The sequence below is a fragment of the Fukomys damarensis genome, unplaced genomic scaffold, assembly GCF_012274545.1.
Source record: "Fukomys damarensis isolate Sample0158 unplaced genomic scaffold, DMR_v1.0_HiC HiC_scaffold_37, whole genome shotgun sequence".
NCBI lineage: Eukaryota > Metazoa > Chordata > Mammalia > Rodentia > Bathyergidae > Fukomys > Fukomys damarensis.
Window position 1 is genome coordinate 54,428,459 of NW_022900949.1, and position 26,884 is coordinate 54,455,342.

At 40.1% G+C, this 26,884-nt stretch overlaps 1 protein-coding gene across 3 annotated transcripts in view; it reads left to right on the plus strand.

Annotated features, from left to right (window-relative positions):
- LOC104851043 overlaps positions 1-26,074 on the plus strand; it is a 57,352-nt gene extending 31,278 nt beyond the window's left edge. For 2 of the 3 annotated variants that reach the window (XM_010608201.3, XM_010608200.3), the window contains 6 exons: positions 796-936; positions 1,713-1,858; positions 12,518-12,647; positions 22,144-22,250; positions 24,560-24,672; positions 25,295-26,074. In XM_010608201.3, the coding sequence (XP_010606503.1) occupies positions 796-936; positions 1,713-1,858; positions 12,518-12,647; positions 22,144-22,250; positions 24,560-24,672; positions 25,295-25,306 (649 nt within the window). In that variant the 3' untranslated portion in view covers positions 25,307-26,074. The remainder of the gene's footprint in view (positions 1-795; positions 937-1,712; positions 1,859-12,517; positions 12,648-22,143; positions 22,251-24,559; positions 24,673-25,294) is intronic. The other variant, XM_010608203.3, reaches the window with a different exon arrangement.
- The last annotated feature ends 810 nt before the right edge of the window (positions 26,075-26,884 follow it).

Genomic DNA, 26,884 nt, shown 5'->3' on the forward strand with positions numbered 1-26,884 from the left:
AAATTAAGCCTGTGCCTAATGGGCAGGAAGCACAGAACCAGGAGATGAGGGATAAAAAGTGAAACTTTCCTGAACCTGCTCTGGAAACACTTTAAACCCTCCCTCTCCCAGAGTCCCGGTGCTGCTGGGGCCTCCGAGGCTCCTCCTGCCCCTGCCAGCTGGGCCATCTCACTCCCCTGTGGTGCTACCCCAGGTTTTAGAGCTCTTTCTACAGCTTCTCCCTGGAACAGGTCCTTCAAATTGTCCTCTGCTCCCTTTACCCAGGAGGCAGACTCTGGGCTCCTTTCCTCTGTACCCAGGCTCCCCACAGCCACCTGGGCCCTGGAAACCCATTCTGGGAGTCAGCAGCCTCTAAGTGCTTTTTTTTTTTTTTTTCTTAATTAATTTTACTGAGTTTATTGGTACATTTTAGGGATACAGTACAGTTACACTCATTGTTGGGATCTTGTACCTCTACATGACAAGTCTTGATTCTCATTTTTTCCCCTTACCTCTGCCCTCCCTTCACCCCCTCCTCCCCTCCCCATCTACAAACACTTTATTTTCATCTTTTCATTCTCTCACATTTTTTTCTTTTCCCTTTTTGTTCTTCCCCTACGCATCACACCTTCCCTACACCTTTAGCTCCTTTCTTCAAATTTCTAAATGTCAGTAATCTTATTAGAATCTTATGCATTGTTGCAGATTATTCACACCAGGGTCTAAGTGCTTTTTAAGGAGGCCTTTAAAATTAGTAATGCTCTCAGTGACATAAATTTTACATGTCTCTAATTTGTTCTTGTCATTTCTTTGTAGATTTGGAAATGAAGAAATGGAGTGTATCTTCTCAGGCCTGGAAAACAATAAGAGGCTTCAAGGTCTCAGTCTGCGTTACTGTGGGCTGGGGCCGTGGAGTGGGCCACGGTTGGGATCCATCATCAGCCGGAGTGCCGTCTGGTGAGATGTCCCCACTGTTGTCTTAAGTTGCACAATCCAGTTGATTGTTATCTTTGTTTGCTTTTTCTTACCTATAAGAGAAAGATCCGTTAAAGTTTGAGAATCAAGGGTGTCACACTGAATTCATGTGTTCAACCAACTAATGAAGTCATTAGGTCTGTTTTTTATGATGTGACCTTTTCTTTTGAGTTTTAAAAATAATTTTTATTTTTTAAAGTTAATATAGGCATTACAGGGAACAAAAACACAAGAAGCAAAGAACAAAGTCATTCGCAATCATAAGCAGCTTAGCCGGATGTGTTTTTCTGGGTCCTGCATGTACATATACAACATGCCATTTTATGTGATTGAGTTTGTACAGTGTATGTCATGCTTTTCTACACATCATGAATACTCATCAATTCAAAATCCCAAAACTACAAGAATTTCTTGATAACTAGGAACACAGTACACCAACTCAATCTGTTCGGCAAGAATTGTAATCCTGCCTTTCTTGGCAACAAAAATTTCACTGAAGATGAAAATGGCAACAGGCCTCTAGATAGAAGTATTGGCAAAGTTACAATTACAATACTGCATTTCCTTAATGTTCAATTTAAAATGAGACATAAAGCAACAGAGTACACCAATGATGTGGTCTATTTTTACTTATTATGAGTATTGATTGATTAATTTCATGGGTGAGTATTTTATTTTATCAGATGAAAACCTCAAATCCAAGTTTGAAGACGTGAAACTAATATCCCATAAATAACGTATCTTACCATCTTCTCCAGCAAGCTGCACCTTGATGGCAACTCTTTGCAGTGCTCTGGAGCTCTGGCTCTGCTCAGGCCCCTAGTGGAGTATGCAGAGATGCAGGGGAAAGACCCACCAGGCACAGCCTCTCCTGACACTGGAAATTCACCTCAGCTGCTCCACAGTAGGTGCAGGGCAACTTGGCCCTTGATTCCTTTTGGAACCACCAGGAAGAGGAGACTGTTTTGTGATTGAAAGTGACTCTCTAGCCAGTGCAGTGGTGCATCCTGTAATCCCAACAGAATGTGAGTTCAAGTCTCACCTGGGCAATTTAGTGAGACCGTCTCAGAATAAAAAAAACAGAAAGGAATTGAATGTAGTTCTGTGGTAGAGTGGCCCTTGATTCCATCCCCAGGAACCCCTCCCCACCAAAGTGAGCTTCTCAGTGGTCAATGGAGATTCTTCTTCCTGAGTATGTGTGGAAGACAGAATAACGGCCTCCAAAGATGTCTTTGTTCTAATCTTGAGAACCTGTGAATATGTGATATGGCAAAAGGGATTTTGCAAATGTGATGACATTCAGCATTTTAAAATGGAGAGATGATCTTGGATTAGTGAATGTAATCACAAGAATATCTATCTATCTATCTATCTATCTATCTATCTATCTATCTATGGTAATGGGGATTGAACATAGGGCCTTTCCCCTGAGTTGCATCCCATCCCTTTTTCTTCTTTCTTTGTTTTTATTTTTTGGGGGTTTTTGGTGGGGAGGTTGTTTTGTTTTTAAATTTTGATATAAGGTCTTGCTCAGTTGCCCAGGCTGGGCTTGAATTTGGAATCCTCCTGCCTCATCCTTCCAGAGTATTGGGAATACAGGTATGTGCCACCATCCCTGGCCCAAGAATCTCTGTAAGAGGTGGAAGGTCAGAGTCAGAGAAGACATGTGACTATGGGAGCAGAGGTTTGGAGTGGTGTGAGGAGAGAGCCAAGGAAAGTAGGTGGGCTTTAGAAGACAAAAGGCAACGAAACTAGGAAGTAGTTCTGCTGAAACCTTGACTTTTGCCTGTAAGACCCACCTCAGACTTCCAACCCGCAGAACTGTGCAATAATAAGTCTGAATTAGTGTAAGCCACTCAGTTTGTGCTTGTTTGTTATAGCAGCAACAGGGGCTAAGTCAAGGTGCTGGCCCTTACCTGGCTGTGGATAAGTAGGGGACCCAACGCGGATTTTTGCCACCTTAAATGTGGCATCTGGAGCTCTCCTGGGCTCTGTCCTTGCCTAACCCTACTCTTGGAGTGAGGGTATGTGAACATTCTCCTGGAAGTGTGTTGGAGGGATGTGGATGGCTTTAAAGAAATCTCCACTTTCATGAGGACAATGTTCCTGGGATTAAGATACTCTCGGTCATAATCATTTCATTCTGTTTCTCCAAAAAAGGCCCATCTCTTTCCCAGTCAGCATTTTAGCAGGGTATCTGGCCGCGGGGTACAAAGGCAATGAAACAATTCAAAATATTACCTCAGATGTTTCAAAGGTGAATGACTGTATTACTCAGAGACAGACCATTATTACGCATCAGTTGGTTTCCAATTTTTGCTTTCAACACAATTGAAGGAAGAGGGCTGGGGATTTAGCTCAGTGACACTTCACTCACCTGGCAAGTGCAAGATCCTGAGTTCCATCCCCAATGCCCCCTCCACAGAAAAAGGGAAAAAAAATGAAGGAGGACCTAGTCAAATTATCAGCTGATGGGTTATTAAAAATCCTTTTTTATGTGTGTGATAGACTACTGTGTGATTTTTAGTATATAACTCAAAAACCCAAAGAATTGAATAATACTGCTAGGATAGAACTCCTTCTAGGATTACTCAGTTGGAAAAAAAAGTTATTTAAGTATGTTGCATGCAATGTTTAGGCTATCCACATGCTGAAATAAGTATGCTTTGCTTATCTGACATTTAGGTTGAACTGGGTGTCCTGCTGAGGTGGAGTAGGGTGAGGGATGGAGGAGAGGCTAAATCTGCAGTCCTATTCCATTTCCAACCTGTGTGCATAAGATTTCTGAGTGCTTATCACAGTGACCACCAGAAATAGAGACTAGTGCTCAATTCTGTGTCATTCCGACAGTACTATTCCACAGTGAATATGTGAAGTCACTGTAAAAACAGACAAAAGACCATCATCCATTTTGTTGAGAGATGCAGCCAATAAAATTTTATTTTTGTGAGTCAGGGATTTAGCTCAGTGGTACCACGCCTGCCTCACAAGCACAAGGTTCTGAGTTCAATCCCCCACCCCACACCTTACCAAAAAATTTATTTTTGTATTTAATTAGAATCATCAAATTATGTAAACGCATATGTTTTGATCAATATTATATGAAGATCCTCCTGTCTTAAAATTTAAAAAGGCTGGGAATGTAGCTCAGTCCAAGGCCTGGGTTCAGTCCCCAGTACCACAAAGAGTAAAATAAAATAAACCTGAAAGTTTATCAGACAACAACTGAACAACAGATTTTCAAAATTCCTTGAGGATATTATAAGAGCAAATAATTTTTTTTTCTTTTCAGTGCTGAGCATGGAACCCAGGGCAAGCACTCTACCACTGAGCTACATTTCCAACCTACAGAAATGTTTTGGGACCACTGCTTTGTAAAGCCCAAATGTTTGGATCTCCCTCCTTTCCTGTGAGCTACTCTCAGGCCTCTCAGTAACTTTGTCTTCAGGCCAGAGTCAAGCTTTGTACTGCTGACAACCTAGGGCACCCAAATGACTTACTACCCAAATACAAAGCTTTTGTTGGTGTTTTGTTGTTTTGTGATACTGGAGATCAAACCTCCGATCTCTTGGGTAAGCACTGTACCACTGAGCTACATCCTCAGCCCTTTTAAATTATGTTTTGTTTCTGGTACCGGGGATCGAACTCTGGTCCTTGCACTTGGGAGGCAGGCAGCAGCACCACTGAGCTAAATCCCCGGCCCTTTACATTGTGTTTTATTTGAGACAGGTTCTCACTAATTTGCTCAAGCTGGCCTAGAATCTGTGACCTTCCTGCCTCAATCTCCTGAGTAGCTGGGATTACAGGTGTGTGCCAGCACTCATGGACAAGTTTGTTTTCTAAATTATGTGTTATAATGTGCAAAAGCAGTCTGAGTAATGATGTGCCTTTATTTCTTCTCTGTGTTCCATACATGCATGTGTGTCTGATAGACACCAAATTCTCTTCTAGGAGCTTGGGATACATTAGTGCATAAAATAAGATCTCTGTCTTGGGGAGGGGCTGGGAATGCACGTGCCTGTGCACATGTGTGTCTCGGTGGTGTGTGTGTGCGTGCGTGTGGGGAGTCTGGGCCATTTTTAAAAGGTGTAATAAATATATGTGCACTACAGTGTGTTAGAAGGTGACACTGATGAGAAAACACAAAGGGCAGGGGAGGCATGGAATGCGGGAGTCTGGGAAAGGAAGACAGACCAGACAGGACTTCAGATGAGCAGTTAAGCATGGCCTGGCAGAGGCGGCCTCTGAGAACAGACACAGCAGGTAAGAAAGGAGCACTTGCATACATGGGGAAAAGCATCCGGGCAGAGGGAGCAGCCTGTGCCAAGGCTGAGGACTTTAGGTGGAGGAGCTGCAGCTACAGGGGAAGGGCCCTGTGGCCAGGAAGGAGCAGAAGAGCAGCTCCAGGGCTATGCTTCAGAGGGAGCCTCTGTCTCTGTGGCGCACAGGCTAGGAGCAGTGAGACCAGCCAGGGGCTGCTGGCCTGCGGGCCACACAAGGGAGACCCATGTTAGTAGCAGGGAAGGTGTCAGATTCTGTACTTTGCCAATTCCTGTACACTGGCTATGGCGTGCAAGAGAAAGGAAGAGTCCAGAGTGACTCCAGAGGAATACAGTTTTAGTATTTTTTAAGAGCCCCCCAAAATATTTCTCCTTGCTGTGCTCTTATTCACCCCAGAAATACAGAGCCCTTTTCATGAAGGGCCGCTGTGGCGTGTAAGAGAGCATTAACACAAGGCCTAGCAGGATTCGAGGGGCCCCACTTAGTTCCATGTTTACCCCAAGACTGAGGAGCGAAATGCAACCAAGGTAGGCTGAGCTGAAGTGATTGCAACAACAGGTCAGCCAGTTCTCACTTGTGTGAAATACCTCTGCACAGAGTGCACAGAATGAGAGCAATAACTAGTAGCAAAGGCATCCCAAGCCCACTCTCTCACTGGGAACAGGCTACTATTATTTTTCCCATTTTTTTCCAACTGAACAGTCAGAAGGGAAGTTCTACTTTAAGCAAGGTTGCAAATCATCTCAAGCTATCAGTGACGACTTTAGGGAAGAAAAGGAGAAAGGCTATTGTTAGTTGCTGTCCGTTCCAATCCTTCCTCCCATTCCCTTCATCTTTTAATTCACTTCCCCTTTCATGAGCAGTGTGTTCCTGCTCCTGGGTAATTACTCAAGCAGAGGAAAAAAACAAGAAGACTCAATGCCTTGTGATCTCCTACAAACTAAACAATAATGGCTTCATCATATTCACTAAGGGAGTTAATCTTGGACGCATTCAACATTCCGAAAAGGAATTATGAGGCCTGGCACGTTTTGGAAACAGCTCTGCAATGAACAACTATCAAGACCTCATAAATTCAATTTAGAGCCTCTCCTCTGATAGTTACTTACAATCAGAAACTGAGGGATTTTGAAGGAATTTTAAGAAATCACAACCGCGTAGACTCTGAGCAAGGTTACACCAAATGAGAAGCTACCCAGTATTAAATGGCCCCAGCTAAATATTTGGGACCACAGTCCTACTCCTGACACTTCCACCAGGGCCTGGATCTTAGCATCCTGTACTGCAAAATGAGGGTTTCGTGCTCAGGGTTCATTGGTCCAGTGTTGCCATATTGAAAGTCTAATGTCACAGCATGAGATCATCATTGGGTGTGTCACAAACATGGCCTTTGGGAAACTCCTCAGGGAAGCTAAGCTAACTTTACATTATTCTGTTTGGGAGGAAGGGGGTCATCCACTGAAACTTGTCACTTGGCTTTCTCCAATTCTAATCTATTCATGTGCAGCTTTTTTTTTTTTTTCTGTCCTGAAATATCTTTGTATCTCCTCTGTGAAATATCATTGAATTGGAAGATTATAAATTCTTTGGTCTAAAGAGCCAAAGAAAGCTGTAAAGTGAGAAAGTTTATCAGACCCTGTCTCTGCTGCCTGCTATAAATAGTCTTCTGCTGGACGGTGCTGGTAGGTTTTGGAAATTCAGAGAAGGGCGTTATACCTCAGGGGTAGAACTGGGCAGAAGGCTTTGTGAACAGGCTGACAAAAAAAAGGGATTAACTGAAGAAGGAAAGGCCTTGATGATGCAAGACAGGAGCTGGCAGGTTTAGCTAGAGTAAGAGGATGTGAGAGGAAGGACCACATTAAGGAGGACCTTGCATGTCAGGCCAAGAGTTTGGACTTAACCCAGTGGACAACAAAAGTCATTAAAGTCTTTTGTTTTTCGGGGACCTAATAGAAACAACTTCATATCCAGTATATATTTTATATTTCCAGAGTTCCCAAGAGAAAATTTAAAATACCTTTCCACATTGGACAACTGCTTCTGAAATCATAACGAGTTTGAGGAGAGAGTTTGGTCTTTGGTAGAGGAGTTCTACTTGTCCCAAGATAAAGGGTCAGACTGAGCTGATTTACATCAACCTCCAGGGTGAAGAGTCCAGATGGTTTCCATTTGTTCCTAATTGGACACAGCCAAGCTATTCTTATGTACTCCCTTTTGTGGACTGGAGGCTTTTGGCCTGCTGCTTGGAAAGTTCTTCTCACAGTACTGCATGAATCAACGCCCCATTCACAACCCTGACCCCCCTCATTACTCATCTCATTTGAAGTCCTAAAAACACTTGGAGTAATAATTACAACTTTACATGGATTACAAGTTGATAGAAGAAGCACAGTGTTCCATTTTACATGTGGAAACTTTAGACATTTGTCCTGCCTCAGAGGCTCAGTGAACATGAAGAATCATTAGCCCAGTGCTTTTAGACCTGAGTAGCTTCAGAGAAACTTGGGGAGCCTGTTAAAACACAGAACACCGGACAACCCCCACCTAGGGTCCTGAGCCAGTGGATCTGAGGTAGGGCCGGAGATCTGTATTTCTATCAACTCCCCTGGGGATGCTGGTGCTGCTGTTCCAGGGACCACACTTTGAGAACCACTGTTTTAGATTTCACAAAATTAGATTGCCTGCTCTTGATTTATTTCAAGTGAAGAAAATCAGAGGGCAGAGTCAGGTTCCTAGGTGCCCCTTTCCTGCCCTGAAAAACCCCAGAAGAAACATTTCTGGGGAATCCTGGGCCTGCAGTTGATCTACTCTTAATCAGATGGTGTCCTGCTTGGCTCACGACTGGTCAAAATCTGTGAGGTCCATAAAGAGACAGCAGATGGCAGAAGGCTGACAGTCACATAGCCATCTGCAGAGTGCTTTTCCTGAGCCCCATTCCAGCAAGGCCTTTGTGTCACATCTAGCACCCCGCCCCACTTCCTGAAAGAACTAAGCTGTTTTAATTGTGGAGGACTCAAGACGCAGAGAGTCAGTAAGTAGCTTTGACATGTAGAGAGCACAGTATCCAACCATTAAATGATACATCTTTACTACAGTACCAAGTAGCAAATTCACCTCTCCAAATAAGGTATATTTGCTTATATCATAGCTACAATCCACAGAAATGCCAGTGGCATTAAGGAATGCAAGGGCCAAGTTCAAAAGTCAAGATGTAATCTTCAAAATAGCTTTATTATTTTCCAAAACAGTGAGTTGCGGTTAGAATCCTGAAATTATTTTATTCAGGCTTCATCCTGGGGTGATGTTTGAACAATGTCAACCTCTACACACAGGTTCCAAGATCCAAGGTGTGACTTGTCCAACACTAATTACGTTGTGTTTCCTGAGTCCTGTAATCAAGCAAATGGAGTTTATGTTCTGGTTTATGAAACTGGGAATTACACAGGAAATTACCCACGCTCCTTGTCAATGGAAAGAAGTTATTTTTAACAAGTTTTTTAAAAATCTACCATAAGGAGAAGGTCCTATGAGAACTTGGCACCCACTGATGAGCAGGAAGTTGTTTTGTAGCAGAACACTACAGTACCCCCCAGAATGGGTGGTGCCCAACTGCTCTGCTGGCCCCACGACAGACCAGGGGTGAGGAATGTCCCTGGAGTAATGCTGGTCCCATGAAAATTAACACTTGACCTTTGGATACTGGCCCACATAGAGCTCTGCTAGAAAGAATGAGAAGCCTCTTGGCTGATAAGATGGGATTCTCGGCAGAGGGGACCACAGAAAAAAAGGCCCACAGGTGAAGGTACCGGGCCGGAATGTCAGACATCTCTGAAGCATGACATTCCTGCACAGTGGTCATTGAGGGAGTGGCTAGAGGTGTGGCCAGTGAATACGCATGACTGAAAGCCATGAACTCTTTTGAGGAGTTAGGCTTTCTCCTATGTGCAAAGACAGCTTTGAAGAACATGCAAGCAAAATATCTGTAGGATGGAGATTAGGAGGATTTTATTCCATTTCAGGCAGGAGAAGATAAAAAAGAACAGTATAGTGATGAAAGATAGAGTTAGGTACATACAGTTTGGTGAGGATCTTGGATTCAAGGACAGCTGGGACAGCTTGCTTGGTAATTAACTAAGGAGAAAAGGGCAGAAGCACAAGGTCAGAAGCCCACAGTGGGTCTGTGCGTGGCTCCAGAGAAGGCACCTCAGGCAGCAGGGTGACAGGGAGGACACCTCAGCTATGGAGTTTCTCCACCAGGGTGCTCTCATTCTACTGTTTCAGGGACTCATAAAATCTAGAAATGATACCAAGCAGCAAGGCATTAATATTTACTACGTACTGTGAGCCTTGACCATTGTTATTTCACGGTGCTTTCTAGTCAGTCCTCTGTGCTTTGAGAAGATGGGTATTATTATTATTGTTTATCAATAATTAGGTGCGATTATGCCACTGCTGAATTCTCTGGGACAGAAGGAACAAATTAAAACAGAGCTTGTTTTTGTTTTAAGATAAAGAAATGTAAGATGAGGTAAAAATAGGTTAGGGTGGCTAGCTGGGAGTAGATCTAGTGTTATGTATTCATCCTTATCCAAGAGAGAAGAATCTGTTTTTGCTTGCCCTTTGGTTAAAGCGCTGGAGCAGAAAACCCCTGCTAAGCTGTTCTTCTGTCCTACCTTCCCCAAGGGGAACTGGAACTCCTAAGAGCAGACTGGTTGGTTCCAAACTGGTTGTTCTTCGTGGGCAAAGATGACATTGCTGTCCGTCTGAACACCAGTCTAACAGGGAGGAAATCTACTGTTTTTCTCCACACGATTCAAGTTTTACCTGTTCTGTCACAGACTTAGGGCTCCCTTCCTTCCTGAGGATGCACAGTTGTGCCACGCTGGCTCCGTTGGGGGTGTGCACTGGCTGAGTGAGTTTCTGTCATTGCAGAGTTGAGCAGCTGTGTAGGAATTGAGGCTTTGTCCTTCTCCCTGGGTCTCTGCCTCATGTTTCACCCACTGCTGCCCCAAGGGGTGGAAAGGTCCATGTGTGATCAATGGCCACATTGTTAATCATTAAGGACCAGAGGCTGAAGCCTTTGAAGGCACGCACCTTTGTAAAAACATCTTACAAATTAAAAAATGATATTCCATTCATGTTTATACGTGGGATTAAGACACTATTTATTACATTGTACTTGAAAAACAATGAAAGGTAAAAGTTTTTACAATATGATTGTATCCTCTATTCTTAGTTATTCATTCATTCATTCAACAACTTTTTTTTCTTTTTTTTTTTTGGTGGTGGTGATGGTGGTGGTGATACTCGGATTGAACCAGGGCCTTTCCACTGAGCTGTAGCAGCTGTAGCTCCAGCCCCTTTTTATTTTGAGGCACAGCCTCACTAAGTTGTTAAGTTGCCTAGGCTGGGCTTGAACTCGTCAGCCTCCTGCTTCAGCTTCCTAGAGTGCTGTTATTATAGGTGCGCCCAGCTTCAACAAACATACACTGCCTTTCCATAAGAGGTCAGTTTCCCTCCAAGGATTGAACACTTATTTGACTATCCTCAAGCCTTCCCACACACTGGTTAGCATTCACTTAATGTCAGTTCAGAAAAGACATTCTTATTTGTTCCTCTTGTCCCCAGTTAGAACCCCAGCACCTGGACTGGTGAGTGCTTGACATTCAAAAGTATTTGTGGAATGCTGAGTGAATTCTGGTACTAGGGTTAAGCATGTTGGTCACATTAGGGTACAGCTAAATGACCCTTTTGAATCCCTTAAATGCCAACATCATTCCAGAGATGATCAACATATATAGTGAATGTTTAATTTTTTAATTTATTACAATAAAAGATATGTTGCTATTAATCTCCCTCAAAACCCTTCCCCTTGTATCTCAACACGTTTATCCCATTTTCTTGCCACTGAAGCATTTCTGGAAGTCTTCTTTCATCGGGGTCTTTATAAAGTGTGATTAAAAAAAATGTGAATGTGGGCTGGGAATTTAGCTCAGTGGTGCCACCATCTGCCTTGCAGGCACAGTGTCCTGGGTTCAATCCCCAGTACCCCCAAAAACGTGATTGCTATTGCCAGTGCAATCCGATGAAAAGGCAGGCTCATAAAAACATTACGGTGTGTCTTTGTGCACTTTATTCACCGGATCTGACACTTTATGACTTCTGGCTCTTCCCCAAAGTCAAAATGACCTTAAAGGTAAACGTTTTGAAACAACACAACTAAAGACACTCAGGAAAGAGGACTTTCAAACTGCTTCAGAAATTGGCAAAAATGATGGGATAAGTGTGTTCAAAGCAGGAGGGCATATTTTGAGGGGTATTAAGAAAAATGTGGTGCCTTTTACTATAATAATTTTTAAAAATGTTAACAGCTATATTTTTAGATCATTCTTTGTACAATCTACAAATATGTTACCTACCACTGTCTCTTCCCTGGCTTTTAGCAGATACCCCCACTCTTCAGATGAGCCCAAGATGCAGTAGCTGGCTAGTGATAATGGAGTACATATAAACTGTGAGCTCCTGAAGGCCCCCAGGAAGGAGTTGGCTTTGAGCCTGACAGTTCAGAATTCCCATCCCACACTGACTCAGTGGGTGAGCCCGTGTTATGTTCGGAGCTGTTTCTCGTTCTCCACCACTTTTCTGTTTCTTCCTTTACCAAATTCCTAAGCTTGAAATTGTATAAATTAAATGCATACATGATGCCAGTCCATAGCACAATGAACTTTTTACAAACTGCGTAGACTGAAGAGGTAAAGCAGACCCAGGATTTCTGACCTCACAGATGAATCACAAAGGCAGAGTGCTCCTTTCTCCTTCAAACCTTTTCTTCTAGAGTTCAAAAAACTGGACAAATTTTCAGACTTTTAAAAGGCTAAATATCTTTATAAAAGCCAAATTCCTTTATAAGGGCTATCATGTCCCCAGATCGATGGACAACTCACTCACTACCAAGGAGTTTCTGGGGACATCAATTTCTTTCTTTACTTAGATTAAAAGTGGAATTTCCTTGCATGGATAGTAGTTTGGGATTTCCTATTGTACAGAATGAAGGAGGATCTGAGTATGGAACTAGAACTTTAAAGATCACGTATATAGTATTTCTTTGACTATATTACAAAATAACAGTGTTCGCTTCCGCAGCACGTATACTAAAATACTACAAAATAGCACTACTGACATGAGTCCAATAAATATAAATTTTTTTAAAAATTGGTTACCTACCCAGTAATAAACAAAAATTATTGTCTGAAAGTAATAACATATTCTGGTTTTCTTGAAGAAATAAGGAATAAAAAGCGTCTAACTGAAGCTGGCCCTTGGTTAGTGAAGTTGCAGTTGGCAGATAATGGCATAGATGGCAAAGGAGAAGAAGGAGAAAACTTGTTGGAATTCACACGAATGCTGACGTGGTAAGTAGCAAAGTAAGAGATTTTATTTCTTCATTTTCCAAAACTAAGTGCTTGAATTGAATCATGGAAACAACGATCCAGCCTTTTAGGGGTTTCTAGTGAGATTCTTAGGCTCTGAGAAGAAAGCATTGGCACCTGAAGTGGCAAACTGCTGTGTGTGACCCCGTAGCCGGGTCTCAGCGACCTCACTAGACAAAGGTGGCAGCCAGGCCAAGACAGCAGGGGTGACCGCTAGGGTTTTCTCCCTTAAAGTCCAGATTTAATTAAACTATGAGTGGTGTGACCTGAGGAAGGTTGGCCTACTCGGGAGTGACTAAATAAATTTGTCCCAGGCTCTTCAGACAGAAGGATGGAGCTCTTCTCAGAAGCTTCTAGGAAACATTCTGTTTCCTTAGCCCTGTTTATCCTGACAACCTTAGGCACCTCCCTATCCAGCTGTACAGAGCGCAGATCCTCACTGGGCCAAGCCACAATCAGAGCTTGCAGCCACCTTAGGAAAACGTTCTGGGTTCTTGCAGCACCTTGGGGCGACCACAGGCAGAAGCACCCAGCCACAGTGTAAGGCTTGAGGGCTTGATGGACTTCACGTTATGGTTTTATAAAAAATATTCCTTCCCTAATGTATTGTACTTTCTTATTCAGGAAGAATGGGGAGATTATATACCTGGATAACTATACTGCTGTTTCTCTACTAATTGGAAAATTTCATCTTATTACCTTTTGACTATACTACTGAATTTAATATATGACTGATGTATTATCCTTTTGAGATTGCTAGAATTTTGTTACAGGTTTTACACTGATGTTCATAAAGTATATTGGTCTATACTTTTCTTATAACATCTTTGGTTGGGATCAGCGTACTCTGACCTGATGGAATGGGTTAGAAAATGCTCTTTCCTATTGTATTTTATGAAATCATTTGGTAGCTTCATCACTGAAGACTTCTGGACCTGGAGCCTTCTCTAGGAGAAGATTTTTAACCGCAAATTCATTTTTCAGAGCTGGGCATGGTGGTGCACCCCTGTAATCCCAGCACTCAGGAGGCTCAGGCAGGAGAATCAAGGCCAACCTGAACTACATAGTGAGAGTCTATCTCAAAAAAAGCAAATAAATTCATTTTTCAAATAGGTATAGGATTATTCTGGAGGTGTTTTTTGTTTTTTGTTTTTTCCTGTATGAAGCTTTGGTAGTTTGTGTCTGTTGAAGAATTTGTTCATGTCACTTAAGTTCTCAAATCCATTGGCATGGTTATTCATAGTATTTCCTTGTGATAATTTTAATGTATATAGGACCTAGAGCGATATTTCCTCTTTTATTTATTATTTTATTTATTTTACTTACTTTTGGTTTTTTGAGACAGGGTCTCACTATATAGTTCAGGCTGGCCTTGGACTCATTATGTAGTCCAAACTGGCTTCAAACTGTGGCGATCCCCTGCTTTAGGCTCCCAAATGTTAGGATTATAGGCGTGCTCAACCATGCCCAGCTCCTCTTTTATTGACATTGATACTTTGTGTTTTCTCTTTCCTCTGATCTACCTGATTAGAAATTTATCTGCCATCACCCACCACCTTTCAGTACTGGGAGTTAAACCCGGAGCTTTCACTTTTAGCTACATCTCCAACCTTTTTTATTTCTTTTTTTAAAATAGGGTCTCACTAAGGTACAACATTGCCTAGGTCAAGGTCCAACTTGCAGTCTCCCTGCCTCAGCCTCCCAGAGTACTAGGATTACAGGCATATGCTACCATACACCCTACTTGAAATTTATCAGTTTGATTGATTTTCTTAAGTAACCAGCTCTTGGTTTTCTCTACTGTGTCTGTTTTCAATTTCATTTATTTCATCGCTTTATTATTTCCTTTGTTCTGCTTACCTTGGGTTGCATGGAGCTTTTATTTCTAGGTTACTAGGGTAAAGGGTTAAATTATTGATTTTAATCCTATTTTTCTCATATAAATTATTTCATTAACACAAGATACTACTTTCATTGAACCCTAGAATTTTTTTATTATGTTTATTGGTACATTTTAGGTATACAGTACAGTTACATTCATCATTGGGATCTGGCGCCTTTACATGACAGGTCTTGGTTCTCATTTTTTCCCCTGTCTCTGCCCTCCCTTCACCCCGTCCACCCCTCCCCATTTACAAACACTTTATTTCCATTTTTTCATTTTCTCATATTTTTTTCTTTTCCCTTATTACGTTTCCCCCACCTTTCCTACTTTCCCTACACCTTTAGACCTTTTATTCCTATTTCACATTGTCAATTATCCCATTAGGATCTTGTGTACTATTATAGTTTCACACCAGAGACTTTTTTCACACCAGAGAAACTATTCAGTATTTACACATGCGTGACTTATTTATTTCAATTAGGAGTATATCCTCAATATGTATCCATTTTCCTATGAATGAATCTAATTTCCCATTCTTTATGGCTAAGTAGTATTCCATTTTATAGAAAAACTACATCTTCTTTATCCAGTTTCCAACTATTGGGCAAATGGGCTGTTTCCAAGTTTTAGCTATCACAAACTATGCCACTATAAACATAGGTGTGCATATATCACTGTGATATGATTCTTTTAATTCTTTTGGAAAGATACCCAGCAGAGGGATGGCTGGGTCAAATGGAACCTCTAATCCCAGCTCTTTGAGGTATCTCTATATTGATTTCCATAGTAGTTGCACCAGTCTGCACTCCCACCAACAATGGGGAAGGTGAACCCTAGAATTTTTGTTTTTATTCTCATTTAGTTCAAACTATCTTCTAATTTCCCTTTTGTTTGTCTGTTTTTGGTACCAGGGATGGAACTCAGGACCTTGTGCTTTTGAGGCAGGCAGGGCACCACTGAGCTAAATCCCCAGGCCCTTTTCATTGTTTATTTGACCTGTGGGTTATTTAGAAGAATGCTATTTAGTTTCCATATAATTGTTTTTTAAAACTTTTTTTTGAAACAAGGTCTTTTCTCTGTAGTCACACTGGCCTGAAATTCCCTGTAATAGCCCAGACTGCCCTGGAACTTGAAATCTTCCTGCCTAAGCCTCCTGAGTTCTAAGACTATAGGCATATACTACCACGCCCACTGAATTAGGTTATTAAGTCTAGAACACTTTTGGTGGAGTTCTTGGGATCCTCTGTATAGAGTATCATGTCATCTGCAAAGAATGACAATTTCACTTCATTTCCTATCTTTATTCCTTTTATTTCTTTCTCTCATCTAATTGCTGTGGCTAATGTTTCCAAAAATATTTAAACAGGAGTGGAGATAGTGGACATCCTTGTCTCAGTCCTGATTTTAGTGTGAAGGATTTCAGTTTTTGACCAGTTAGTGTGATATTGGCTGTCGGTTTTTCATAGATAGCTTTTATCAGATTGAGGTAGAGACCATCTATTCCAATTTTTTGGAGGGTTTTTATCATAAATGCATGTTGGATTTTTGTCAAATGCTTTTTCTGCATCTATTGAGATGATCATATGGTTATTGTCCTTGGATCTATTAATATAGTGCATTACATTTGTTGATTTGTGTATGTTGAACCATCCCTGCATCCCTGGGATGAATCCCACTTGGTCAGGTATATGATCTTCTTGATGATCTTCTGCATTCTATTTGGCAGTATCGTATTAAGGATTTTTGCATCTGTGTTCATTAGTGAGATTGGCATATAATTCTTTTTTTCAGTTAGGTGTTTCTCTGCTTTGGGGATCAAGGTGATGCTTGCTTCCAAGAGTGAAGTCGGGAGTATTGCTTCCCTTTCAATTTCACTGAAGAGTTTAAACAGTAGTAGCAGTAGTTCTCTCTAAATGTCTTGTAGGATTCAGCAGTGAAGCCATCAGGACCCGGACTTTTCTTAGTTGGTAACTTTTTAATTACATTTTCAATTTCATTGATTGATATTGGGTTATTTAGGATTTTTAGGTCATCTTCATTCAACTTTGGTAATTCATATGTATCTAGGAATCCATCCATTTCTTCTGTATTTTCTGTTTTATTGGCAGAAGTAGATTTTGATGATGCTCTGGATTTCTTCTGGGTGATTGTAATTTTACCCTTTTCATTCCTAATTGCATGGATTGGGGTCTTTTCTTTCCTTTTTTTGATAAGGTTTGCTATGGATTTGTTAATTTTGTTTATTCTATTAAAGAACCAACTCTTGGCTTTGTTGATTTTTTGTATTGTTCTCTTAGTCTTCGTTGCATTGACTTCTGCCCTGATTTTTATAATTTCATCCCTTGTATGAGCTTTGTCCTGCTCTTCTTTTTCTAGAAGCTTGAGGTTCATTCAGCATCAGGTTGTATAATTGAGCTCACTCTGTTTTCCTAATATAAGTGTTCACTGTTATAAATTTCCTTCAATGAAAGGCTGCTTTCATTGTGTCCCATAGATTCTGATATGTTGTATTGTCATTGTCATTTAATTGTAGTAACTGTCTGATTTCTTCCTTAATTTCTTCTGTGACCCATTGGTTATTCAGAAGTGTGTTGTTCAATTTCCATGTGCTTATGACATTTTTGCAGTTTCTTTTGCTATTGATCTCCAATTTCATCGCACTATGGTCTGATAATATACATGGAATAACTTCAGTTCCTTTGCACTTACTTAAACATGTTCTATGAGTGAGTATGTGGTCTATTTTGGAGAACCACCCATATTCAGCTGAAAAGAACGTCTGTTCTGATTATTGTGGGGTGGAACACTCTGTAAACATCTGTTAATTTCATTTGTTCAAGAGTTTGATTGAGTTCTAGTATTTTGTTATTTATATTTTGTCTAGTTTATCTTTTTGTGACAGTGAAGTATTGAATTCCCCTGCTACTATTGTATTAGTGCTTATTTGATATTCATGTCTGTTAGTATTTGTTTTATATAGTTGGATGCACTAGTGCTTGGTGCATATATATATTAATGATTGTTATCTCTTCCTCTTGGATTGTTCCCTCTACAAGGATATAGTGTCCTTCTTTGTCTCTCTTAATCAGTGTTGGTTTCAAATCCACTTGATCTGCAAAGAAGATAGCTACTTCTGCTTTTTTTGGGGGGGGTTCCTGTCACATGGAATATTGTTTTCCATCCTTTAACTTTGTCTATGAGTTTCTTTTTTAATTAAATGTGTTTCCTGTATGCAGCATATTGTTGGATCTTGCTTCTTGACCCATTCTGCCAGTTTATTTCTTTTGATTGGTGAATTGAGACCATTAACATTGATGGTTATAACAGATATGTATTGACTTATCTTTGTCATGACTTTATCTTTTTGTTGGATTCTCCCCCTTTGTGTTTAATTTCTTGTCCTGCCTGATGGATTCATTCTGCTGGGCTTCCTGGGGTTGTGATCCTCATTGTATTTTTCTAGGATATTGTATAAAAACTTTTGGAGTGCTGGTTTGGTATTCATGAAGTTCCTAAGGTGCTCTTTGTCATGACAGTATCATTTCTCCATTGATTTTGAAAGATAGTTTTGCAGGGTACATCAGTCTGGGTTGGAGATTATTTTCCTTTAGGGCTTGAAATACATCACTTCAAGCTCTTCTTGCCTTGAGGGTTTGTGTTGAGAAGTCTGCTGTGATTCTGATGGGCTTTCCTTTGTGTGTGATTTGTTTCTTTTCTCTAACTTCTTGTACAATTTTGTTCTTCTGTTGGGTTTCTGGAATCTTAAGTATTATATGCCTATGTGTAGATTTTTTTTTATCGCAGCTAGTTGGAGTCCTATATGCCTCACTTATCTGTATGTCAAGTTCTTTTCCCCTACTCAGGAAGTTTTATGCCATTACTTCTGTGAACAGTTTTTTTATGTCATCTGAACACTGTCCTGTTTCTTCATTGACTCAGATCAGTCTTATGTTATTCTTCTTTGCATCATCTAGAAGCTGCTGGAAAGAATTCTTGTGGTCCTTTACTATTTTTAAGAAATTTTTTCCTGATAACTAACTTCAATCGTATCTTCTGTATCTGAAATTCTGTCCTCACACTGGCTCATTCTGTTGTGTAAACTTTCAGTGGCATTTTTAATCTCCTGGAAATCTGTTTACATCTGTTTTATTTATTCCATTTATTTCCTATGTTGGGATTCCATCATGTTCCTCAGCTCCTCTATTTTTTTTTAATCTGTGCCCACTCTAGATTTATTAACTATGTCTTGCACTATGGGCACAATCTCTGCTGTTATCTGAGAAATTATTTTTGATTTAATTTTTTCCATATCCTCTTTCAGTGGGATTCTAGGTGGTTGAGTATCATACCATCTCATTGCCCTTTGGGGTTGCCTTAGGTGATATGGAAGTCTGGTTTTGAGACTTGTTCATGTGTCTTCTCATTTCAACAGATGCAGCCTGCTGTGCCTTCAATGAGGTGACTTTTTGCTCACCCTATTGTCTTCAATTCTCAGCAAGCCACCAAGCAGCTTTTACTCTGCTGCTCACCAGTATACCAATGTCTGGGTTCAGAGTGGTGGCCTTCTGGATCCCTGAGCTGACCTGTTTTCTGGGCAGGCTTCTGGCTGGGGCCTATCCACACTTTGGATGGTATCTAGTTGTGCCTCTCACTGGGGCCCGGATGTAGCTATTGTCTGAGAGGGCCTTTGGCTGACAGCAGTTCCTGTTGTCTGCATAGGCTTCTGGCTGGGATCTCTGCACACTTATCAATGGTATCAGGGCAAGCCTCTAGCTATTGCTTGTGCACCAGTGCAGCTCTTTTCCAGGCAGGCCCTTGGCTGTGGCATGTATGCCCAAGCCTCTGGGGTCATGGTGGATCTGCCTGCAGCCACACCCCTCTGGTCTACATAGCTGCTCCCCAGGATCTGTGCGCACTTACTGATGGTATGGTGGGCCTCTGGCTAAAGCTTGTCATGATTGTATTTTTAATCTGCCATCTGGCCATTTGTTTTCTGTTTGTCTCATCCATTTTTTTTTCTAGTTTAAGCTAGTTTTCTGTCTGTTTTTGGATTGAATAATGTTTATAATTTAATTTTTTATCTCTTTTATTGACTCAGCCAATTTGTCTTTTTAAAACTCCTTTGAGACAATTGTCTTTTATTTTTAGTGAATTTATAGTCTTCATCTTTATCTTGCCATAGTCTACTTTTTTGGGGGGTGGGTACCAGTTATCGAACTCAGGTCCTTGAGCTTGCAAAGCAGGCAGTAGAACCACTGAGCTAAATCCCCAGCCCCACCATAGTCTACTTTTAAATAATGTTATACTACTTCACTTATAGTATAAGAATCATACAAAACTATTTGTCTATTTCTCTCCCATCCTTTGTACTTGTCATATATTTTACTTTTACAAATGTTATAAATCCCAGAAAAAAGTTTTGTTGCACTTAAAAAGAAGTTAATTATTTTTAATAAAGGGACATATGTATCATTTTTAGCATTCTTCATTCCTTTAAGTGTATTCAGACTTCTATCTTGTATCATTTCTTTCTGTATGAAGGACTTACTGCAGTCCTTAATAGAGTCCTGATCTGCTGGAGATGAATTTGCTAAGCTTATATATTTATAGGTATGTATATATATTTTTGGGGGAGTGGCTTTTGGTTTTTGGTTTTTTGAGACAAAGTTTCACTATGTAATTCAGGCTAGTCCTTGAACTCATTATGTAGCCCAGGCTGTCCTCAAACTCATGGTGATCCTTCTGCCTCAGCCTCCCCATAATGCTGGCATTACAGGTATGCACCACCACACCTGGCTCTAAGCTTCTGTATGTCTAAAAAGGGTACTTTGCCTCCATTATCAAAGTATTATTTTGTTTTGATCTAGGTATAGAATCATGGTTGACAGAACTTCCAAGACATTGCTTCACTGTCTTCTTCCTGAAGAGACATGACTTTTATCTCTGTTCTTTTGTACATCATTTGTCTTTTTCTCTGGCTGCTTTTGAAGCTTTTGTATTGCTGGTTTTCATCAACTTTATTATGATATGCCTTAGTATGGTTTTCTTTTTATTTTTTCTGTGGTCAGTTGAGCCACTTGAATCTATACATTTATAGTTTTCATTAAATTAAGAAAACTTTGAGTATTTTTACAAGTATTTTTTCCTATCCCTCTGTCTCTTCTGAAACTCTAATTACATATAGGCTGCTTGATCTTATCCAAGAGCTGAATAATATAGTGTTCAATTTTTTCCAGTCTTTTTTCCTGTGTTTTTCAATTTCACTGATCATTTCTATTGTTATATCTTCAGCTCACTAATCTTCTGCAGTGCCTACCATGCTGTTCAATCCAACCAATGTTGTTTTTGGTTTTTTGGTTTTGTTTTGTTTTTTTGTTTTTTGTGGGGTTTTGGGGTTTTTTTCTTGTTTTTTGTTTTGGTACTAGGGATCAAACTCGGGTCCTTGTGCTTGTGAGGCAGGCGGTGGAACCACTGAGCTAAATCCCCGGCCCCATCCAAAGTATTTTTAAACTCAAGAAACTGTACTTTTTATCCATACAGGTCAAACTGAATCCCTTTTATTGCTTCCTTTTCTGTCTTTCATGGTCATAGTTTCCTCCACCTTCTTAAAAAATACACACACACACACACACACACACACACACACACACACATATATATCGAGAGAGAGAGAGAGAGAGAGAGAGAGAGAGAGAGACCATCTTTACACTTCATGTGTTAATGTCTTTGATTACTAATTCTATCATCATTGTCATTCTGAGAGTTTTGATTATTTTTTCTTCTGGTTATGATTCACATTGGCTGCCAATCATGGTAAGTTTTTGTTGCTGAGTGGTGATGTGATGATTTTAATTCCTTTTCATTCTCTTCAATACTTTAGAATTTTATTCTCATGATACCAAGAGTCCCAAAAATGGGCCAGGGATTTAGCTCAGTGGCACTGTGCCTGCCTCAGAATTGCAAGGTCCAGAGTTCAATCCCCAGTACAAAAAAAAAAAAAGAGTCCCAAAATTCAGCCAGCAGAGCAGTGCTGGGCCATGAAGGAATTTTCAATAGTCTTCAAAGAAATTAGCAAAACAAAAAACAAAAAAACAGTGTGCTTTTTCCTAAAGTAAACATAATTGATTTAAAAAGTATCTTTTGAGACTATCCCCATCTTAACTTTATGTGAAAATATTTTTTTGCTTATAGTATTGCTAGGTGAGAGATGTTATTTATTTGACATACTAAATGTCAGTTCTTGTCAGTCCCTCCAAATTTTTTTACATTTTGCTGGTGTATAAAATGTAAATGACTGAGAAGTCCTGCTAGCTATCATGCCACATCTTTTGAATAAATAAATAGGTGGAGAGTTTAAGGCAAATAAAATCTGCATTTTACCACCTTACCTAAAGGAAGGAGAATAAACTGGGAAAAATGGGGTTCAGGATATTTCTAGTCTCACATTGGATCTGTGCCCTATAAGGAAGGGAAGGAAGGAAGAACAGAGAGAACCTAAAAAGAAAAATCATTCTCCAAAATTACTGGACTGAGTTTCTTTGTGTAACTATGCTTGTAACAGTGCTGTTTTGTTTTGCCATTTTCTTTGGACAGCCTAATCAAATACTCTGCCCATTTAAGGGAAATTGACCTTGGAAACAACGACCTGGGAGAAACTGCTGCTGCTGATGTCCTTGGAGCCCTGAGAGCCAGAAAGACAGGTAGAATGTCTTCCATATATGTGTTTTCTCCCACCTGCAATATCTGCTCACTTCTGAGCCCTGTGCTATGCAGTTTGTTCCACTTTATTTTTAAAAATGTAAATAACAAGCCACAACTATGTGATGACCAGGAGCACCGTCCCAGGCTGGCCACCATTGTGTCATTATACCCAGTGATGTGCACAGAGTTCAAGCACTTTTATGCCATATCCAGCATTTGAACTCAGCAATTATTTTTTTTAAGAGATAAAGATTCATTATGTTGCCATGCACCTGCCTTATCTTTCCCCATAGCTGGGACTACAGGCAAATGCTACTGAGCCTGGGTAGTAATTCATCTTTTTACAGTGAATTTTTCTCTACTGCTTTTCCTTCTCTGTCTTTTCTCGCCCTTATTTTGTTCTCCAAGAATTTCTTCTTCCTTCTCTATTCTTCTCCCAGGCTAGCCTTCACCAGTTGTTCCAGGTATAAATCAGAAAACTGAAGTAACAGCCCTCATAAGATTTCATTGTTCTTTCTGTATCATCAAAGAATGATTATATTGTGATTGGCATGGGGCAGCATTAAGTGAATATTATGATCATGCAACCCTATGAAAATGAGAGAATCACAAATGAAAAAAGGCTGATTAAGTTTGGCCACCCCTGCCCTCTCTTTCACGAGCATGCATGACCAGAATTAATGATGGTTGATCTTAGTGTTGAAAGAGGGGAGGTAAAGAAATGTCATTTAAATGCAGCTCAGTAAACATCATAAACAGATCTGAAAATGAAATTCAATATTAGGAAAAGTGGAGGAAAGTTGGTATATTCTGTGGCAAGTCAGGCGGAAAGAATTACATAGCATAAAGCATCTGATCATGGTCTTAGAGGCTGGCATTATTATAGATCACATTTTTCTTTTTATTCCAACAGTGTTTTAGAAGACTTATAATGATATTATTGTCCGTTGTACTGCCACTCTCCTTTTCCTTAGTGCTAGGGATTGAACTCAAGGTCTCATGCATGCTAGGCTACCACTGAGTCACATCCCCAGGCTTTTTAATTTTATTTTGAGACAAGCTCTCACTAAGTTGCTCAGGCTGGCCTTGAATTTGAGATCCTCCTGCCCTAGGTTCCCAGGTAGCTGGGATTACAGGTGTGTGCTACAATGGACAGCTTATATTGCCACTATTTAAAATGAAACTATTGTGTTTTTTAATGGCCAATCAAATGATTCCAAGATTTTGTTATTATCCCCCTATTTTAAAGAAACAGAACATCTACTTCTTATTTCATTAGAGATGAATTGAAATTAAACACAATAAACACAATTACTCTGTTAATTTAACTTAAATTCAAATTTAACTCTAATTTAGGCTAAAAAAAAACAGCAGGAAGGTTAATGATTTCATTTTGTTTTCCCTGGCACCATAGTAGCTTTTTCATTACACACTGTGATAGAAAACATTATAAATCTCCAGACAATCATTGGACCATTACTACAGTGAATGCTAATGATGGGTGTAAAATGATTATCACTGAGTATGCATTTGGAACTGGAAATCACTGTGCTTGCTTTGTAAATGATTCAATCTCTGTGAGAGAGAAAATAATTTTGAAATATCCACCTGAAAATACAAGTAATCATTTAAAAACATAAAAAGTAAAAAAAATGTAATTAAGCATTCAATAAACTTTTTTCTAAACTTAGTAGTATAAATGCAAGAGATAATGCACGTATCTCTTGAACCAAAATAATTACGGGATATTTCTGATGGGGAATGTCCACCTGGGTTGTTAGTTTGGATACCGCGATAGACCTCGAAACAAGGTTAACCGGTTGGATTCCACAGGGACAGTCACTTGCCATTTAGCCTTAATAGCATCATTTTAAACATTAAATGTAATTAGTAATATCACTGGTTATAGAACTAGTGTTTACCTATTGAGTATTTCTGTGTCCTTATCATTTGCAAGTTAACAAGCTAATTTGGAATCCTACTTCTTTCGTAAAATGAGGTCATTTATTTGCCTACTAAGGGGTTTTTTGTTGCTGTTTTGTTTGGCCGTTGTTGTTGTTGAGACAGGTTCACTATGTAGTCCCAGCTAGCCTTGAACTCACTGTGTAGTCCAGGCTGTTCTTGAACTCCCAGGCAGCCCGCCTGCCTCAGCCTCCTGAGTGCACCACCACCCTGGCACCAAGAAGTTCTTAAAGTCCCACCTTCAGTGATGGAAAACACAAAATAGGCTCAGAAGTATTAAAATCCAGTCCATCCAATGGAATTGTGAAATGTCTTAACTAGTTGATTATGTCCTTCTTCCACTTAGGAAAACTACCAGGATTAAAAATTAGAGTCACTCCTCAGATATCTTCCGATACCTTTAGATCTATTTGGAAAAATAGCAAGAAATCTAAAACTACCTATAAAAAGAAGAAAAAGGTACATTGGCGGGTGTCTGTGTTGGTGAGTAGTGTCCACCAGGGGGCGCTGTATGGAGCCCGAAGATTTGACTGGGGTAGATGGCGCCATTAGCTGCAGATTTCACACTTAATATAAAATGTTAGATCTAGATCATACTCCCCTAATCATTGTATTCATATGCGTGCTGATTCTATCAAGAGACAAGTAGCAAGAGAACAGCAGCGTTCCCTCAAAGTCTAGTACAAACCCAGCCTCCCCTTTCTTTTTTTTTTTTTTTTTAACTTTTGTTGTTTTTAGGGGGTTTTGGTACTGGGGATCAAACTCTGGACCTTGCACTTGCAAGGCAGGCGGCAGCACCACTGAGCCAAATCCCTGTCAGGGGTTGGTTTTTTGTGTGTTTTGGTTTTTTGGTTTTTGGTTTTGGTTTAGGTTTTGGCTTGGGTTTGAGTTTTTTGGTACCAGGGGATTGAACTCGGGACTTTGTGCTTAGCCTCCCCTTTCAATCCTCTCTCCCACCTGAATCCCAGTTATTACTAGCTTGTTGTGGAAGGCAATGTTCTATGTGTTTTTATGCTCTACTATGTAAAGTTGAACTTTTTTTCTTTTTTTAATTTATAATTTCCTGTCCCTTATTTCACAGGCTAAAAACTGAATTACAGAGGCTGTATTTCCCTGTGGAGCTCATCTGTTTCCACAGCCAACCAGACATATCTAGAAAGACTGCTTGTTCTGCAATAATATTTTTCAATATAAGTAAACCCTTTCTACACTCTTAAAATTTGGTAGGTCTCTTTTATGAAAGTTCGAAGTAGCACTGATGTGATGGCACTTGTCATGCTTTATAAAGTCATGCCTGTGAAATGCATGATTTCAAAGAACTGTATTATTTACCTAAGACATTTCCTTCATAAATATGCCTATAGTTGTAAAAATAGGGATGTTTGGAAATAATAGTCATTTCCTAAAAGACAATATCCCTAAAAATTGGACTCTTCCCCAAATGAGGAACCTTCATAGCACTCAGTCGTACCATGAATAAGACAGCCTCCTGGAAAACGGAAGAGGTATGGTTGATAGGTGTGTGGATGATCAGTTGGTTCAGCTGAGTTTTATGTGCCATGAAAATATGGTGCAGACGTGCAGAGCGCACACTGGGAATTAGCGATGCCAGAATTCTCTGTGGAGAACCAGCTTTTCCACATGTGTGGCCTGTGGCAAATCTGCTAACCCCACTGTGCACCTCAGTTTCCCTTTGTGTAAGAGAAAAATAAAAATAGCACCTAGCTCATTTGATGAGCTTTGAGTGAGCTGGCACATGTCAAGTATTTCTGGGCAATGTATTTCTCAGAATATTCATTCAAAAGGAAGCACTGGAGCTGCTCTACTGTTGTTGTTTTGTTGTTGTTGTTGTTGTTGTTGTTGGGGGTTTTTTTGTTTTGTTTTGTTTTTGGTACCGGGGATTGAACTCGGATCCTTGCGCTTGTGAGGCAGGAGCGGAACCACTGAGCTAAATCCCCGGCCCAATTGTTGGGTTTTTGTTTTTGGTTTTTGTTTGGTTTGGTTTTGTTTTTTGTTTTTTTGAGACAGGGTCTCACTATGTAGTTGAGACTGACCTGGAACTCCCTATGTAGCCCAGGCTGGTCTCGAACTCACAGCGATCCTCCTGCCTCAGCCTCCCAAGTGCTGGGATTACAGGCGTGAGCCACCACACCCAGCTATACTGTCATTGTTAATTTAGGACTGTCAGTATCACTTATGATGTAAGAAAAATAGAAAAGAAAAAAAGACTTTAAATCTCCTTATTTTGAATCAGAACCAAAAAACTTCATTCTTCTGTGTACAAATGTAGCCCCCAGAGGCATGACAGCAAATCTTTTGAAAGGTGCATTACAGCAGGTGCATAACACCCATGCTTATTTTTTAGAAGTATTGTCTATTGATGATATTAATTTTAATTTTATGAGTATTATTATATTAAATAAGGTATACTTAACAGGAAAATAAAATATCCATAAAATTAAATTGTTATATGCAATGAGTGTTTAGAATAAAATCAACATTTTCAAAATCAACTCTTTAGCTGCTTACAAGATCCACAAAATAATAGCAGAAATAAATTCCTGTGTGAACTACAAAGAGAATACAAACAAAACTCCACCACAGAAATAATGTTTGCTTCAATTATGACACTTAAGGCAGTCTTCACACGTGAGCACAGCATGTTCCATGC